Genomic DNA, 18,242 nt, shown 5'->3' on the forward strand with positions numbered 1-18,242 from the left:
GCAACTCACTGCCTGAAAAGGTAGTAGAGGCAGAAACCCTCATCGCATTTAAAAAGTACTTGGATATTCACTTGAAGTGCCGTAACCTACAGGGCTACGGACCAAGAGCTGGCATTAGGCTGGATAGCTCTTTTCGGCCTTGACAGATACGATGGGCTGAATGGTCTCCTGTGCCATAAACTTATGTGATTCTATGACACCAATCTCCTCCTGTCTGACATAAACCATCCCCACAGTCACTGACACCAATCTTCTCCTGTCTGATATAAACCAACCCCAGTCACTGACACCAACCCCACAGTCACTGACACCTATCTCCTCCTGTCTGATATAAACCAACCCCACAGTCACTGACACCAATCTCCTCCTGTCTGACATAAACCAAACCCAGGGAGCGGCAGACCTGCGAGGGAGCAGCGGCTGTGGATGAAAATAAAGGTCGGTGATTTTCAGGCCCAGTCGAGCAGCGGGAGTGGCGGACCTGCAAGGGAGTAGTGGCTGTGGGTGAAAATAAAGGTTGGTGATTTTCAGGCCCAGTCGAGCAGTGGGAGCGGCAGACCTGCGAGGGAGCAGCGGCTGTGGGTGAAAATAAAGGTAGGTGATTTACAGGCCCAGTCGAGCAGCGGGCGCGGCAGCAGAATTCAAGAGTGACGTCACAGTACAAAAAGTGACGCCGGCGCAGGGGAAGCAGCTGATTGGGTGAGTACGGCCAGGTGAGTATTTATACCACTCTATAGTTTGACTGTTAAGGTTAATAGTTTATAAGGTTTAAAAGATCTTAATTTTGTGGTTTATAGTTGCTCAGGTCTCTGTTGTGTAGCTGGGTGTGCTAGTAAACAAGGGCCCTTGAGTATATCATTTAATTGTAGTGTAATTAGTGGTATGCATTTGATTTAGGTTAATTAAAAGGGTAAGTCATGGCAGCACGACTCTGCCCCGTGGCATGCTCCTCCTGCACTATGTGGGAACTCGGACACTTCCTGTGTCCCTGACGACCATGTGTGCGGGAAGTGTATCCAGCTGCAGCTACTGGCAGACCGCATTGCGGCGCTGGAGCTGCGAATGGATACATACTGGAGCATTCACGATGCTGAAGACATCGTGGATAGCACGTTTAGGGAGTTGGTCACACCGCAGGTAAAGGCTGCACAGGCAGGAAGGGAATGGGTGTAAGATTAGGATCACAGGCTCACACAGATTACCCAACAGGGCTTTAGAAGTTGCAAGGATTTTATTAAAGAGCTACAGTTTTAAAGCATAATCAGATATTACATATGGTTAAAGCTGAGTATAAGAGACATACAACCCGTGACAGTAGGAGCGATCTACGACTCCCGAAGCGGAATGCCATGACCGGACGGACGGTTGGTTGGACGTCTGATGAGGCAGCGTGGAGGTCTTGGGTCAGCGGGTCTCTGCAGTCAGCAACAGCAGTCGGAGCCTCAGTCGATTCGTCCCCCTGGCTGTTGGAGGTGTTAGGCATAAGACAGCATTGATCCACCTGAGGCTGAACCTAGTCAAGGTGTTAGGCCTGAGCCAGCATTGATTTCCACCTCGAAGAAGCCTTCGCCCCTCGCTGTCTGATTCCCACTCTCGGCCCTCTTTCTTATAGTTATTTCGGTGGGCTGTGATCTATCTAGTGTCAATCATCTACAATCCAAGTGTGGTGCGGGAAGACATCTCTCTCTGCCCCTTTCTGCCTGGCTGACGAGGCCTTTCTCTTATCTTTCTGAGGAATGTTTTGTTATGTTTCTTTAAGGACATCTTATGACTTTCCGGCTTCATTTTGTCTAGCTATGGTACCACCACCCTGTGTTGTCTTGCATTTTACGATCCCCTTATCACTTTCAGGCCTTTCAGTGTTTGTTATTTGACCTTGCTGCTACTTCGCCCATTTATTCCTAACTGCAGTTTTAATTTCTGTTCTAAAAGTCAAACTTCATCCATGAATCTAATAACTGTTTCTTACATGGGTGACCAACAGGCAGCGTAGTAGGCGCAGGCAGGTAGTGCAGGGGTCCCCTGTGGCCATCCCCCTCTCAAACAGATATACCACTTTGGATACTGTTGGGGGAGATGGCATATCGGGGGAAGGCAGCAGTAGCCAACTTCCTGGCACCATGGGTGGTTCTGTTGCACAGGACGGGAGGAAAAAGAGCGGGAGAGCTATAGTGATAGGGGATTCTATTGTAAGCTGAATAGATAGGCGTTTCTGCGGCCACAAACGAGACTCCAGGATGGTATGTTGCCTCCCTGGTGCAAGGGTCAAGGATGTCTCGGAGCGGCTGCAGAGCATCTTGGAAGGGGAGGGTGAACAGCCAGTTGTCGTGGTGCATATAGGTACCAACGATATAGGTAAAAAAACAGGATGAGGTCCTAAAAGCTGAATATAGGGAGTTAGGAGGTAAATTAAAAAATAGGACCTCAAAGGTAGTAATCTCAGGATTGCTACCAGTGCCACGTGCTAGTCAGAGTACAAATAGAAGGATATTTCAGATGAATACGTGGCTAGAGGAATGGTGCAAGGGGGAGGGATTCAAATTCCTGGGACATTGGAACCGGTTCAGGGGGAGGTGGGACCAGTACAAACTGGACGGTTTGCACCTGGGCAGGACCGGGACCGATGTCCTAAGGGGAGTGTTTGCTAGTGCTCTTGGGGAGGGTTTAAACTAAAATGGCAGGGGGTTGGGAACCTGTGCAGGGAGACAGAGGAAAGGGAAGCAAGGATAGAAGCAAAAGACAGGAGAGAAAATCAAAAGTGGAAGGCAGAGAAATCAAGGGTGTAAATCAAACAGGGCCACAGTAAATAATAATTCTAAAAGGACTAAGAGTGTTAAAAAAACAAGCCTGAAGGCTTTGTGTCTTAATGCGAGGAGCATTCGTAATAAGGTGGATGAATTAACTGCACAAATGGATGTAAACGGATATGATATAATTGGGATTACGGAGACATGGCTCCAGGGTGACCAAGGCTGGGAATTCAACATCCAGGGGTATTCAATATTCAGGAAGGAAAGGCAAAAAGGAAAAGGAGGTGGGGTAGCATTGCTGGTTAAAGAGGAGATTAACACAATAGTAAGGAAGGATATTAGCTCTGATGATGTGGAATCTGTATGGGTAGAACTGAGAAATACCAAGGGGCAGAAAACATTACTGGAGTTGTATGCAGACCCCCAAACAGTAATGCTGAGGTTGGGGATGGCATTAAACGGGAAATTAGAGTCGCGTGCAGTTATCATGGGTGACTTCATTCTACATATAGATTGGGCTAACGAAGTTAGTAACAATACTGTAGAGGAGGAATTCCTAGAGTGTATACGGGATGGTTTCCTGGACCAATATGTCGAGGAACCAACTACAGATCAGGCCATCTTAGACTGGGTATTATGTAATGAGAAAGGATTAATTAGCAATCTTGTTGTGCGAGGCCCCTTGGGGAGGAGCGATCATAATATGATAGAATTCTTCATTAAGATGGAGAGTGAAGTAGGGCCCTGAATTTAAATAAAGGAAACTACGATGGTATGAGGCGCGAGTTGGCTAGGATGGATTGGGGAGTGTTACTTAAAGGGTTGACGGTGGATAGGCAATGGCAAACATTTAAAGATCGCATGGATGAACTACAGAATTTGTTCATCCCTGTTTGGCATAAAAATAAAACAAAAAAGGTGACTCAACTGTGGCTAACAAGGGAAATTAGGGATAGTATAAGATTCAAGGAGAGGACATACAAATTAGCCAGAAAAAGTAGCAAACCTGAGGACTGGGAGCAGGTTAGGATTCAGCAAAGGAGGACAAAGGGATTAATTAAGAGGGGGGAAATAGAATATGAGAGTAAGCTTGCAGGGAACATAAAAACTGACTGTAAAAGTTTCTATAGATATGTGAAGAGAAAAAGATTGGTGAAGTCATGCGTAGGTCCCTTGCAGTCAGAATCAGGGGAATTTATAATGGGGAACAAAGAAATGGCAGACCAATTCAATACATACTTTGGTTCTGTCTTCACAAAGGAGGACACAAATAACCTCCCAGAGATGTCAGGGAACATAGGGTCTAATGAAAGGGAGGAATTGAATGAAATCAGTATTTGTAGGGAAATGGTGTTAGGGAAATTGAAGGGATTGAAGGCCGATAAATCCCCAGGGTCTGATAATCTACATCCTAGGGTACTTAAGGAAGTGGCCCTAGAAATAATAGATGCATTGCTGGTCATCTTCCAAAATGATATAGACTCTGGAACAGTTCCCATGGATTGGAGGGTAGCTAATGTAACCCCACTATTTAAAAAAGGTGGTAGAGGGAAAACAGGGAATTATAGACCGGTAAGCCTGACATCGGTAGTGGGGGAAATGCTAGAGTCCACGATGAAAGATGTAATAGCAGAGCACTTGGAAAACAGTGACAGGATCGGACAAAGTCAACATGGATTTACAAAAGGTAAATCATGCTTGACTAATCTACTGGAATTTTTTGAGGATGTAACTGGTAGAATAGATAAGGGAGAACCAGTGGATGTGGTGTATTTGGAGTTTTGGAAGACTTTCGATAAGGTCCCGCATAAGAGATTGGCGTGCAAAGTTAAAGCACATGGGATTGGGGGTAAGGTACTGACTTGGGTAGAGAACTGGTTGGCAGACAGGAAGCAAAGAGTTGGAATAAACGGGTATTTTTCCGAGTGGCAGGCAGTGACTAGTGGGGTACCGCAGGGATCGGTGCTAGGACCCCAGCTGTTCACAATATATGTTAATGATCTAGACGAGGGAACTAGATATAATATCTCCAAGTTTGCAGACGACACAAAGCTGGGTGGGCGTGTGTGCTATGAGGTGGATGCAGAGAAGCTCCAGTATGATTTGAACAGGCTGGGTGATTGGGCAGATGCAGTATAATGTGAATAAATGGATGGTTATCCACTTTGGTAGCAAAAACAGGAAGACAGATTATTATCTGAACGGCAATAGATTGGGAAAAGGGGAAGTGCAACGAGACCTGGGTGTCCTTGTGCACCAGTCGCTGAAGGTAAGCATGCAGGTGCAGCAGGCGGTTAAGAAGGCAAATGGTATGTTGGCCTTCGTAGTGAGAGGATTCGAGTACAGGAACAAGGATGTCTTGCTGCAGTTGTACAGGGCCTTGGTGAGACCACACCTTGAGTATTGTGTGCAGTTTTGATCACCTTATGAGGAAGGATGTACTCGCCATGGAGGGAGTGCAGCGAAGATTCACCAGACTGATACCTGGGATGGCAGGAATGACGTATGAAGAGAGATTGGGTCGATTAGGCTTATATTCGCTAGAGTTTAGAAGAATGAGAGGGGATCTCATTGAAACTTAAAAATTCTAACAGGACTAGACAGACTAGATGCAGGAAGGATGTTCCCGATGGCGGGGGAGTCCAGAACCAGAGGTCACAATCTAAGGATAAGGGGTAAGCCATTTAGGACAGAGATGAGGAATTTCTTCACCCAGAGAGTGGTGAACCTCTGGAATTCTCTACCACAGAAGGCAGTTGAGGCCAGTTCATTAAATATATTCCAGAAGGAGTTAGATACAAGGCTAAAGAGATCAAGGGATATGGGGAGAAAGCAGGTACAGGGTACTGAATTTGGATGATCAGCCATGATCTCATTAAATGGCGGAACAGGCTCGAGGGGCCAAATGGCCTACTCCTGCGCCTATCTAAGAAAAAAAAAGTCACTGACACCAATCTCCTCCCGTCTGATATAAACCAACCCCACAGTCACTGACACCAATCTCCTCCTGTCTGATATAAACCAGCCCCACAGTCGCTGACACCAATCTCCTCCTGTCTGATATAAACCATCCCCACAGTCACTGACACCAATCTCCTCCTGTCTGATATAAACCATCCCCACAGTCACTGACACCAATCTCCTCCTGTCTGATATAAACCAGCCCCACAGTCACTGACACCAATCTCCTCCTGTCTGATATAAACCAACCCCACAGAAAGATTAAACTCAGCCCGTTACTTTGACTGGTCTTGTCTCAATTCCCATGCCAAGGGGATTGCTTTACCAGACGGGAGGGGCAACATTTGGGGACTCTCGATTCTCCACCAGTTCCCATTCTCCTACTTTCTGGTGGATAATGGAGGTGCCAGTGTGTGTAATGTGCAAGTCAGTAAGAATTGTCAGCAAGGATTAATCAGCACTTTCTAATTGGAGATGTTAATCAGTGGAACCTTTCAGACACTGAATTGTAGATTTTGTACCAAAGATTAATTTAGGATTGAAGTAAAAGTTAATTTTATTGGAAACTAATTTCTGGTGAGAGTCCCTGAATTAAGGGGGAATGATCACAGACAGCGGTTCTTAAAGGAACACTGCAGCCCTGAGAATACAATCAGCAAAAAATGCAGAATGCTAATAACCCCTATAACTGGGCTGGAGTTTAACATCAGCAGAAACAAACTCCAACTATCAGAATGAACATGGTTCAGTCCTGGATGTGATTAACAGCAGAATCCAACCCCTGCACTCACTTGTGAACTCGCTGGTGTTTCAGCAATGTGGATAACTGAGCGAATCCCCTCCCACATTCTGAACAGGTGAACGGCCTCTCTCCAGTGTGAACTCGCTGGTGTGTCCGCAGTATGGATGACTCAGTAAATCCCTTCCCACACACGGAGCAGGTGAACGGCCTCTCCCCTGTATGAACTCGCTGGTGTGCCAGAAGGCCAGATAACTGAGTGAATCCCTTCCCACATATGGAGCAGGTGAACGGCCTCTCCCCCGTGTGACCTTGCTGGTGTCTCAGCAGGTTAGATGACTGAGTGAATCCCTTCCCACACACGGGGCAGGTGAACGGCCTCTCCCCAGTGTGAACTCGCTGGTGTATTTGCAGGCTGGATAACTGTGTGAATCCCTTAACACACACGGAGCAGGTGAACGGCCTCTCTGCAGTGTGAACTCGCTGGTGTGCTAGCAGGCCAGATAACTGAGTGAATCCCTTCTCACACTCGGAGCAGGTGAACGGCCTCTCCCCGGTGTGAATGCGTCGATGAGTTTCCAGCCGGGATGGATAATTGAATCCCTTCCCACAGTCCTCACATTTCCACGGTTTTTCCATGGTGCGGGTGTCTTTGTGTCTCTCCAGGTTGGACGATCAGTTGAAGCCTCGTCCACACACAGAACACGTGTATGGTTTCTCCCCGTTGTGATGTTTTTTCAGGCTGTGTAACTAGTTAAAACATTTCTCCTCCACATTCAAATGCAGATGATATACAGGTCCTGCTGTATTGAATGACTCTGTCAGATCTTGACGTGATGTTTGGTTTGAGTTTCCCGTCTGCAAATCCTCCTCTTCCAATACCCTGTAAAAGGAGTTTACAAAAGTGATCACTGTGAGTACAGGATAGAAATTCAGAACAGACAATTCTAGTTTCTATGGAACATTCTTTCCTCTCTTGTTCCCAAAAGCTGTAAATCCCCATCCCACACACTCTCCCTCCTTCCTGTGCTGAAATCCAAACCCATCGCACTTTCTCCAATATTTTTCTCCTTTCCTGAAGGTGCTGACTCTGGCTGGGTTCAGTTCTACACTCACTGGTTCCCCTCTCCTCCCCTGAAGGTGCTGACTCTGGCTGGGTTTCAGTTCTACACTCACTGGTTCCTCTCCCTCTCCTCCCCTGAAGGTGCTGACTCTGACTGGGTTCAGTTCTACACTCGCTGGTTCCCCTCCCTCTCCTCCCCTGAAGGTGCTGACTCTGGCTGGGTTCAGTTCTACACTCACTGCTTCCCCTCCCTCTCCTCCCCTGAAGGTGCTGACTCTGGCTGGGTTCAGTTCTACACTCACTGGTTCCCCTCGCTCCCCTCCCCTGAAGGTGCTGACTCTGGCTGGGTTCAGTTCTACATTCACTGGTTCCCCTCTCTCCCTCCTCTGAAGGTGCTGACTCTGGCTGGGTTCAGTTTTACATTCACTGGTTGCCCTCCCTCTCCTCCCCTGAAGGTGCTGACTCTGGCTGGGTTCAGTTCTACACTCACTGGTTCCCCTCCCTCTCCTCCCCTGAAGGTGCTGACTCTGGCTGGGTTCAGTTCTACACTCACTGGTTCCCCTCCCTCTCCTCCCCTGAAGATGCTGACTCTGGCTGGGTTCAGTTCTACACTCACTGGTTCCCCTCCCTCTCCTCGCCTGAAGGTGCTGACTCTGGCTGGGTTCAGTTCTACACTCACTGGTTACCCCCTCTCTCCTCCCCTGAAGGTGCTGACTCTGGCTGGGTTCAGTTCTACATTCACTGGTTCCCCTCCCGCTCCTCCCCTGAAGGCACTGACTCTGGCTGGGTTCAGTTCTACACTCACTGGTTCCCCTCCCTCTCCTCCCCTGAAGATGCTGACTCTGGCTGGGTTCAGTTCTACACTCACTGGTTCCCCTCCCGCTCCTCCCCTGAAGGTGCTGACTCTGGCTGGGTTCAGTTCTACACTCGCTGGTTCCCCTCCCGCTCCTCCCCTGAAGGCGCTGACTCTGGCTGGGTTCAGTTCTACACTCACTGGTTCCCCTCCCGCTCCTCCCCTGAAGGCGCTGACTCTGGCTGGGTTCAGTTCTACACTCACTGGTTCCCCTCCCGCTCCTCCCCTGACGGTACTGACTCTGGCTGGGTTCAGTTCTACACTCACTGGTTCCTCTCCCTCTCCTCCCCTGAAGGTGCTGACTCTGGCTGGGTTCAGTTCTACACTAGTACGAAAGTAAAATACTGCGGCTGCCGGAAACTTGAAATAAAACAGAAAATGCTGGAAATACTCAGGCAGCATCTGCGGAGAGAGAAAGAGTTAACATTTTAGTTCAATGATGTTTCATCAGAACTGGAATCATTTAGAGATGTAACAGGTTTTAAGCAAGTGCGGAGGCAGAGAAAGGGGGAGAGGAGGAAAGAACAAAGGGGAAGGCCTGTGATAGGACAGATGGCAGGAGTGATGAAATGACAAAGGATGATGCTGCAAGGCAAAAGGAGATGGTAATGGTGCAAGTAAAGAAACAAAAGATTGGTCTAAAGGAGGTGGAAATGGAATAGCAGAATCACCAACAGCTGCCGTACTAAACAATGGGAGCAGTGGTTATGGTCTGAAATTGTTGAACTTAATGTTGAGTCCAGAAGACTGGAAAGTGCCTCATCGGAAGATGAGGTGCTGGTCCTCAAGCTTCCACTGAGCTTCATTAGAACAGTGTAGGAGGCAGAGGACAGACAGGTCAGAGTGGGAGTGGTCTGGAGAATTAAAATGACGAGACTGGAAACTCAGGGTCACGTTTGCGACTGAACGGAGATGTTCCGCAAAGCGGTCACCCAATCTGCGTTTGGTCTCCCCAATGTAGAGGAGACCACATCGTGAGTAGTGAGTACAGTATACTAGATTGCAAGAAGTACAAGTAAATCGCTGTTTCACCTGGAAGGAGTGTTTGGGACCCTGGACGGTGGGAAGGGAGGAGGTGAAAGGGCAGGTGTTGCATCTCCTGTTCTAATGTAGGAAATGCGGCAGCCAATTTGCGCACAGCAAGCTCCCACAAACAGCAATGTGATAATGACCAGATAATCTATTTTAGTGATGTTGATTGGGGAATATATATTGGCCAGGACACCGAGGTAACGCCCCTGCTCTCCTTCGAAATAGTGCCATGGGATCTTTTACATCCACCTGAGGGGGCAGACGTGGCCTCGGTTTAACATCTCATCCGAAAGATGGCACCTCTGACAGTGCCGCACTCCCTCAGCACTGCACTGGAGTGCCAGCCTGGACTTTTGTGCTCAAGTCTCTGGAGTGGGACTTGAACAATTCTGAGTACATGGGACCTAAATCTGGGGCCTTCTGTTACAATTCTGTGGGATGTAAACCGTAACGACGGCACTTACCAGCGCCTTCAGGGGAGACAGTGAGAAACCCCCCGTGCGCAGAGTGAGAATAAAATCAATGAGTCAATGATATTTTCTCTCCTGTTCACTGAAACCCTGCCTGGTTCTTTACTAAGATGGCTGCGCATGCGCGGTGCTATTTGCTGAATCATGATGGCGGCGCACAAACCTTCCCGCTTTCCCTTACAAAGATGGCGGCCGTTACCCTGGGCCTGTTTTCAGGAAAAAGCCCGGTAGCTGCAAGCGCGGGTGCTGTAGGTTATTCTTCGGGGCTTGCGGCCTACCCCAGCTGTTGATGAAGCCTCCCCTTCACCCGCCAGCTCCATTACTGCCCCGCGCCTCGCTGTTTCGTACCCGCTGCACAATCTCACTCCCGACATCGGTCCTTCTCCAGCCTCTGTCTTTATACACCGCACTGCGCATGCTCCAAACACAGCCCGCGCCTGCGTACTGGGCTCCTGTAGTCTGGGTGCGGCACCGTCCCCACCGCGGGGAATGCTGGGTAAAAGCCTCCCTTGGAAGACCAGTTTAGTGAATGGAACATGATTTATTGTGATCCGATTGAGGACTGAACCATGTTCATTCTAGCAGTTATGGTTCATTTCTGATGATCTTAATAACTCCTATGATTGGCTGGAGATTAATATTCTTTCTAAATATTTAAAATAAATATTTTTATTTTTTAATAAATATTTCATAAATCATCTTTGTTTCAACCGCAGTGTGTCGAATATTTGATTTCTCCATGATAAGAGGAGACGAATTGATGTTCTGTTACCAACTGTTCCCGGCCTTTTCGTACTCTGGATTATTTCAGTTCTCATCTAGTTCGCCTTCTACCACATCAAACCCCCAAGCTTGTTCCGTTTGAGTACATGTCTTGTGGGTGTCATAGACTGAACGCAATGTCTCACTGTACACTCATCTGAAGTTCCTTTGAACCACCCCTTTATAGAACTATCTTGCATTGCATAACATTGGAAATCAGTTATTTTCTGTGTCATCACTTTTTTGGGTCCGATTCAGTAAAACTCCTCCACACATACTGCATATGACAATCTTTGAAATGTTCTGACCTTTGTCATTGTCATTGCTGATTTTGATGGTCTCGTTGATTTAATCTCTTGTTACTAACATGCCTTGCACTATTTCTTTAATCAAGATAATTGTTTCAAATACTTCCTTTATCGGGTCTTTAGCTCCTCCATTGATCTTTGGCAGTAATCCTTGGTTAGGGGCTGGGGTTAGGGTGTAGGTTTAGGGATTCGTGGTTGGGGCTCGTGGTTCTTGCTTAGGATTGGGGTTAGTGGTTGGGGCTAGTGGTTCTTGCTTAGGATCGGGGTTAGTGGTTGTGGCTAGTGGTTCTTGTTTAGGATTGGGGTTAGTGGTTGGGGCTAGTGGTTATTGGTTAGGATCGGGTTTAGTGGTTGGGGCTCGTGGTTATTGGTTAGGATTGGGGTTAGTGGTTGGGGCTAGTGGTTATTGGTTAGGATTGGAGTTAGTGGTTGGGGCTCGTGGTTATTGGTTAGGATTGGGGTTAGTGGTTGGGGCTAGTGGTTATTGGTTAGGATCGGGGTTAGTGGTTGGGGCTAGTGGTTATTGGTTAGGATCGGGGTTAGTGGTTGGGGCTAGCGGTTATTGGTTAGGATTGGGGTTAGTGGTTGGGGCTAGTGGTTATTGGTTAGGATCGGGGTTAGTGGTTGGGGCTAGTGGTTATTGGTTAGGATCGGGGTTAGTGGTTGGGGCTAGTGGTTATTGGTTAGGATTGGGGTCAGTGGTTGGGGCTCGTGGTTATTGGTTAGGATTGGGGTTACTGGTTGAGGCTAGTGGTTATTGGTTAGGATTGGGGTTAGTGGTTGGAGCTAGTGGTTATTGGTTAGGATTGGGGTTAGTGGTTGGAGCTAGTGGTTATTGGTTAGGATTGGGGTTAGTGGTTGGAGCTAGTGGTTATTGGTTAGGATTGGGGTTAGTGGTTGGAGCTAGTGGTTATTGGTTAGGATTGGGGTTAGTGGTTGGGGCTAGTGGTTATTGGTTAGGATTGGGGTTAGTGGTTGGAGCTAGTGGTTATTGGTTAGGATTAGGGGTTACTGGTTGAGGCTAGTGGTTATTGGTTAGGATTGGGGTTAGTGGTTGGAGCTAGTGGTTATTGGTTAGGATTGGGGTTACTGGTTGAGGCTAGTGGTTATTGGTTAGGATTGGGGTTAGTGGTTGGAGCTAGTGGTTCTTGTTTAGGATTGGGGTTAGTGGTTGGAGCTAGTGGTTATTGGTTAGGATTGGGGTTAGTGGCTGGGGCCAGTGGTTATTGGTTAGAATTGGGGTTAGTGGTTGGAGCTAGTGGTTATTGGTTAGGATTGGGGTTAGTGGCTGGGGCCAGTGGTTATTGGTTAGGATTGGGGTTAGTGGTTGGGGTTAGTGGTTATTGGTTAGGATTGGGGTTACTGGTTGGGGTTAGTGGTTATTGGTTAGGATTGGGGTTACTGGTTGGGGCTAGTGGTTCTTGTTTAGGATTGGGGTTAGTGGTTGGGGCTAGTGGTTATTGGTTAGGATTGGGGTTAGTGGTTGTGGCTAGTGGTTCTTGTTTAGGATTGGGGTTAGTTGTTGTGGCTAGTGGTTCTTGTTTAGGACTGGGGTTAGTGGTTGGGGGTAGTCAGTAGGATGTTGGCCTTAGGAGTTAGGGATTAGAGATAGAAACCACTATTGATGCCGCTAGTGTCACTGGATGCGTCCTTTTTCATTTTTTGTTTTTTAACCTCATGCAGACGAGTCACGAAACAGTCTCATGAATTGTTCATTCAAGGAATCTTCTTTCTGGCCCAAGCCCAATTTTACCCCTTCTTTCACATCTCTACATTTCTCACAGAACAAGATATCAGTGACAAGAACAGGTGGATCCAGGTTTTGCGCAGATTACATTAAATCATCGGCCTGCCTGAAAAGGGTTTCTGACAATAACCCACCACCAGTTGCCATCTGTTCCACTGTCACATCTTCATCCATTAGCGGCCTTTCACCCTCACTAGAGATGGAATCACCATTATGACCATTCCAAATACTGAGGCTCTCTGATTCCCATTTTACAGTCTCAGTGTAAGTGGTGCCTGGATTTGGTGTCACAATGTAAGTGGTCCCTGGGATTTGGTGTCACAATGTAAGTGGTGCCTGGATTTGGTGTCACAATGTAAGTGGTGCCTGGATTTGGTGTCAGTGTAAGTGGTGCCTGGATTTGGTGTCACAATGTAAGTGGTGCCTGGATTTGGTGTCACAATGTAAGTGGTCCCTGGATTTGGTGTCACAATGTAAGTGGTCCCTGGATTTGGTGTCACAATGTAAGTGGTCCCTGGATTTGGTGTCACAATGTAAGTGGTGCCTGGATTTGGTGTCACAATGTAAGTGGTCCCTGGATTTGGTGTCACAATGTAAGTGGTGCCTGGATTTGGTGTCTCTGTCTTCACCCACCCATCCCAGTCCATTTCTCAGCAGCTTTTGATCTTTTTCTGGGCTCTCTTTTCCCAGCCTTGTTGTTTTACTCCTTTTAATGTGGGGCAAAGCGGGACCTCTCCCCGCCAAGCCCCCTCTGCTGCTCCATTTCCCTGCTGCACCTTTTGTGCTTGAATATTTCCCATTGAAAAGGGTGTTACAGAGCAAAGGAGCTGAGGTCCCGCTGCAGAGTGAGTGAAGGGGACTGAAGGATGGGCGTGGGCTGAGCGCTCAAACCCCGTGGGAAAGAGAGCGGGAATAAGTAGGACCAGCGAGCAGGTGCGGGAGGGGCAGGACTCAGTGCTCACCCCAACTCCTCTTTCACCCCTACACTCCAAGCCCCCTCACCCCAACTCCTCTTTCACCCCTACACTCCAAGCCCCCTCACCCCAACTCCTCTTTCACCCCAACTCCTTTCACCCCTACTCTCCAACCCCCCTCCTCTTTCACCCCTACTCTCCAACCCCCTCACCCCAACTCTTCACCCCTACTCTCCAACCCCCTCACCCCAACTTTCACCCCTACTCTCGAACCCCTCACCCCAACTCCTTTCACCCCTACTCTCCAACCCCCTCACCCCAACTTTCACCCCTGCTCTCCAACCCCCTCACCCCAACTTTCACCCCTGCTCTCCAACCCCCTCACCCCAACTTTCACCCCTACTCTCCAACCCCCTCACCCCAACTTTCACCCCTACTCTCCAACCCCTCACCCCAACTCCTTTCACCCCTACTCTCCAACCCCTCACCCCAACTCCTTTCACCCCTACTCTCCAACCCCTCACCCCAACTCCTTTCACCCCTACTCTCCAACCCCTCACCCCAACTCCTTTCACCCATACTCTTGAACACCCTCACCCTGATGCACTATCAATTGCTACAAAAGACTGGAGATTGAGAAAGTAATAAACAGGCTTTTATTACCAAAGAACAGAGCATGCCTCTTGTGGTTGCCTGGTATCCAAAAGGGCCAGAGGCTTCCGAGCAGCGACCTTTATACCCAGCCATGAGGGTGGAGCCAGGGGCGGAGTCAGCTGAGGCATGCACAGACAAGTACAACAATATGCAAGAGTGAACAACAGTACTAACAGTGAACAACAGTACTAACAACAGTGGTGAACAACAATACTAACAACAGTGGTTTACCACACACCCCAACTCCTTTCACCAGTACTCTCCATATCCCCACCCCAACTTCTTTCACCCCTAATCTGCAACCCCTCACCCCAACTTTTCACCCCTACTCTGCAACCCCTCACCCCAACTCCACTTTCACCCCGACTCCATACCCATCACAACTCCTCTTTCACCCCAACTCTGCAAACCCGCACCCCAACTCCACTTTCACCCCGACTTTCCATACCCTCACCCAACTTCTTTCACCCCTACACTCTAACCCTCTCCCCAACTCCTCCTTCACAGCAACTCTCCAAACCCTAAACCCCAACTCCTCTTTCACCCCTACTCTCCAATCCCCACCCCAACTCCTTTCTTCCCTACTCTCCAACCCCCTCACCCCTGTCTAACCCCCCCACTCCAACTGTTTTCATCCCAACTTTCCAAACCCCCCTCACTCCTACTCCTCTTTCACCCCTACTCTCCAGCCTCCTCTCTTGTCTTCCATTGACTTCAGTGGATCGTACACTGACAATTGCTGTGTCAGGATTTGAAAGATATTTACAAATGATTCTGGAGGTTCTTCCAAGTTGGGATCTTTCTTTATTCTGTCCACTCGAGAAGTGTGATAAGACTTTCTCCTGTGAATATAGAGCTGGAGTATTGGGCCGTGATGTGTTTACTTGTTCATCTTGTTGACTCTAAAAATTGAGTGTTGTGATTTCAGACACCAGATAATCAAGCTCACAACAACAGATTGTCTTTCACTGACTTTATTAACAGCACTGCAAAAATACAGACAGAGTATAGTTACCCGATCCGGAGAATGGAGATAATACTGTGGATTCAGAGCTCTCTTCTCCCCAGGTCTGTTCTAACAAGCTGCGACTACACTGGTGATATTTATATTTAACTTGTTTACTACATTATTGACCTGGCCCTGCTCAAACCATAACCACAAGGATATCTGTGATTGTTCTGACTGTGACCACAAGGCTGTGTCACTATCACACACACACACCGTTTCCTTGTTCCACATCTCCATACACAGACCATCTCTTTACACACCCCCTTTCTACACAATTGCAGCTGACATGAGCAAGGACGTGAGGCTCATTAAAAGACACACTCATTGCATGACAGCAAAGGTTACACTGGGACAAATCTTCAGTTATTTTCCATTACAGGCAAAATGCAGAGCGGTCCAGCAGCACATGGCACCTTAACAGAGTCTCATCGACCTACAATATAGAGCTGGAGGATGGGCCGTGATCTGTTTACTTGTTCATCTCTTGTTCAATACATTTGTTGAGTGCATTTAAATTTAAAACCAGGTTCTGAGGCGTGATGCTCTATTCACACATCAAAGGTGAGAGAGATGCTGTGGGTCACACACTAAGTCCAGTAGCTGAAAGTCATTAACAGACTGGGTTTTGTGTTTAGTGATCACGGGCATGTTACCGATACCTTCCCTGGATACCAAGGCTGGGAGAGGCACTCTGGAATGTATGGGGAGCTGGGACTTGTCCATGAGAGTAACCAAAGGTATGAGAACTGAAATAATCTAGAATTAGAAAGGAGAAAAGGCCCCAAAATGGAAGAGTCAGTAACAGGACATCAATTAATCTCTTTATCTTGGAGGAAACAAATACTCGACACACTGTGTGTTTGAAACAAAGCCGATTTAGTTGGCATTGATCCAGAATATTAAACTCCAGCCCAGTTATAGGGTCAGTAACATCAACAGAAACAAACCCCAACTGTCAGAATGAACATGGTTCATTCTTGGATGTGATTCACAACAGAAATAACAGCAGAATCCAATCCCTGCAGTCACTTGTGAACTCGCTGGTGTCTCAACAGGTTGGATGAACAAGTGAATCCCTTCCCACACACGGAGCAGGTGAACGGCCTCTCCCCAGTGTGAACTCGCTGGTGTGCCAGCAGGCCGGATGACAGAGTGAATCCCTTCCCACACACGGCGCAGGTGAACGGCCTCTCCCCAGTGTGAACTAGCCGGTGTGTCAGCAGGTGGGATGATTGAGTGAATCCCTTCCCACACTCAGAGCAGGTGAACGGCTTCTCACCAGTGTGAGTGCGTCGGTGCCTCAGTAGGTGGGATGAATCAGTGAATGCCTTCCCACACACTGAGCAGGTGAACGGCTTCTCACCAGTGTGAACTCGCTGGTGTCTCAGCAGGTGGGATGAACGAGGGAAACTCTTCCCACACGTGGAGCAGGTGAATGGCCTCTCCCCGGTGTGAGTGCTTTGGTGTGTCAGCAGACCCTTACTTCTTTTAAAGGTCTTCTCACATTCAGAACATTTAAAAGGTCTCTTATCAGAGTGAACACGTTGGTGTTCATGGAAGTGGGATGACTGAACGAATCTCTTCCCACACACGGAGCAGGCGAACGGCCTCTCCCCAGTGTGAACTCGCTGGTGTGTCAAAAGTTCACTTGAACGAGTGAATCCTTTCCCACACACTGAACATGGGAACGGCCTCTCCCCTGTGTGAACTCGCTTGTGTGTCAAAAGGTGAACTAAATGAGTGAATCCCTTCCCACACACGGAGCAGTGGAACGGCAAATCCCCAGTGTGAATACCCTCATGTGTCAAAAGGTGGGCTAAACGAGTGAATCCCTTCCCACACTCGGAGCAGTTGAACGGTCTCTCCTTGATGTGAACTTGCTGATGTTCAGCGAGTTGCAATGACTGGCTGAACCTCTCCCCACAGTGAGAGCAACTGAATGGACTCTCATGAGTGTGAAGGAGCTGGTGTTCAGCCAGACGGAATGACTGCCGGAACCTCTTCCCGCAGTGAGAGCAACAGAACGGTTTCTCGTCAGTGTGAACTCGCTGGTGTTCAATCAGCTCCTCAGAGGTTTTAAAGCTGTTCCCACAGTCAGAGCATTTAAAAGGTCTCTCATCAGCGTGATCAAGTTGGTGTGTAGTGAGGTGGGATGAACAAGTGAATCCCTTCCCACACACGGAGCAGATGAATGGCCTCTCCCTATTGCGAGCTCGCTGGCGTGTCAGCATGCCAGACAATTGAGTGAATCCCTTCCAATAAAAGGAGCTGGTAAACAGCCTCTTCCCAGATTCCAGCTAGGACGGTTAATTGAATCCCTTCCCACAATCCCCACATTTCCACGGTTTTTCCGTGGTGCGGGTGTCCTTGTGTCTCTCCAGGTTGGACAATCAGTTGAAGCCTCATCCACACACACAACACGTGTACGGTTTCTCCCCGCTGTGAACGGTGCGATGTTTTTTCAGGCTTTGGAACTGGTTAAAGCTCTTTCCACAGTCAGTGCACTGGAACAGTCTCAGTGTGGGTGTCTCGGTGCTTCTGCAGTTACACTGATGTTTGATATCTTTGCCCACGGACAGAACAGGCAAACATTTCTTCTGCATTCAAAGGCCGATGATATTCAAGTCCTTATGAATCGAGTGACTCTATCACATCTTGACATGATGTTTGGTTTGAGTTTCTCGTTTGCAAATCCTCCCCATCTGATTCTCTGTAAAGAGAGTTTACAAAAGTCATCACTGTGAGTCCAGGATAGAAATTCAGAACAGACAATTCTAGTTTATATGGAACATTCTTTCTCTCTATCGCACCATCTCCAACATTTCTTTCCTCCACTCCCAGTTTTCCCCCTCCCTCTACTCTGGTTGGGTTCAGTTCCACACCCGCTGTGTGCACAGTGAGAATAAAATCAATGAGTCAACGATTGTCTCTATCTTGGTAGGGGGATGGGATACGGCATGGAGCTATAGTAGGGGGTGAT

The 18,242-nt window shown here is 48.1% G+C and overlaps 1 protein-coding gene across 1 annotated transcript; it reads right to left on the bottom strand.

Moving 5' to 3' along the window:
• Window positions 1-1,212: 1,212 nt before the first annotated feature.
• LOC147119491 (uncharacterized) lies at window positions 1,213-17,571 on the bottom strand. The gene is made up of 2 exons (XM_085985079.1): window positions 16,351-17,571; window positions 1,213-7,065 (listed from the first exon to the last, which is right to left on the bottom strand). The coding sequence occupies exons 1-2, from the start codon at window positions 17,491-17,493 to the stop codon at window positions 6,499-6,501; spliced, it is 1,710 nt and encodes a 569-aa protein (XP_085841205.1). The 5' UTR covers window positions 17,494-17,571; the 3' UTR covers window positions 1,213-6,498.
• Between the last annotated feature and the right edge of the window lie 671 nt (window positions 17,572-18,242).

The sequence above is a fragment of the Somniosus microcephalus genome, chromosome 4 (assembly GCF_052327205.1).
Source record: "Somniosus microcephalus isolate GS21.2 chromosome 4, FLI_Smic_1.0, whole genome shotgun sequence".
NCBI lineage: Eukaryota > Metazoa > Chordata > Chondrichthyes > Squaliformes > Somniosidae > Somniosus > Somniosus microcephalus.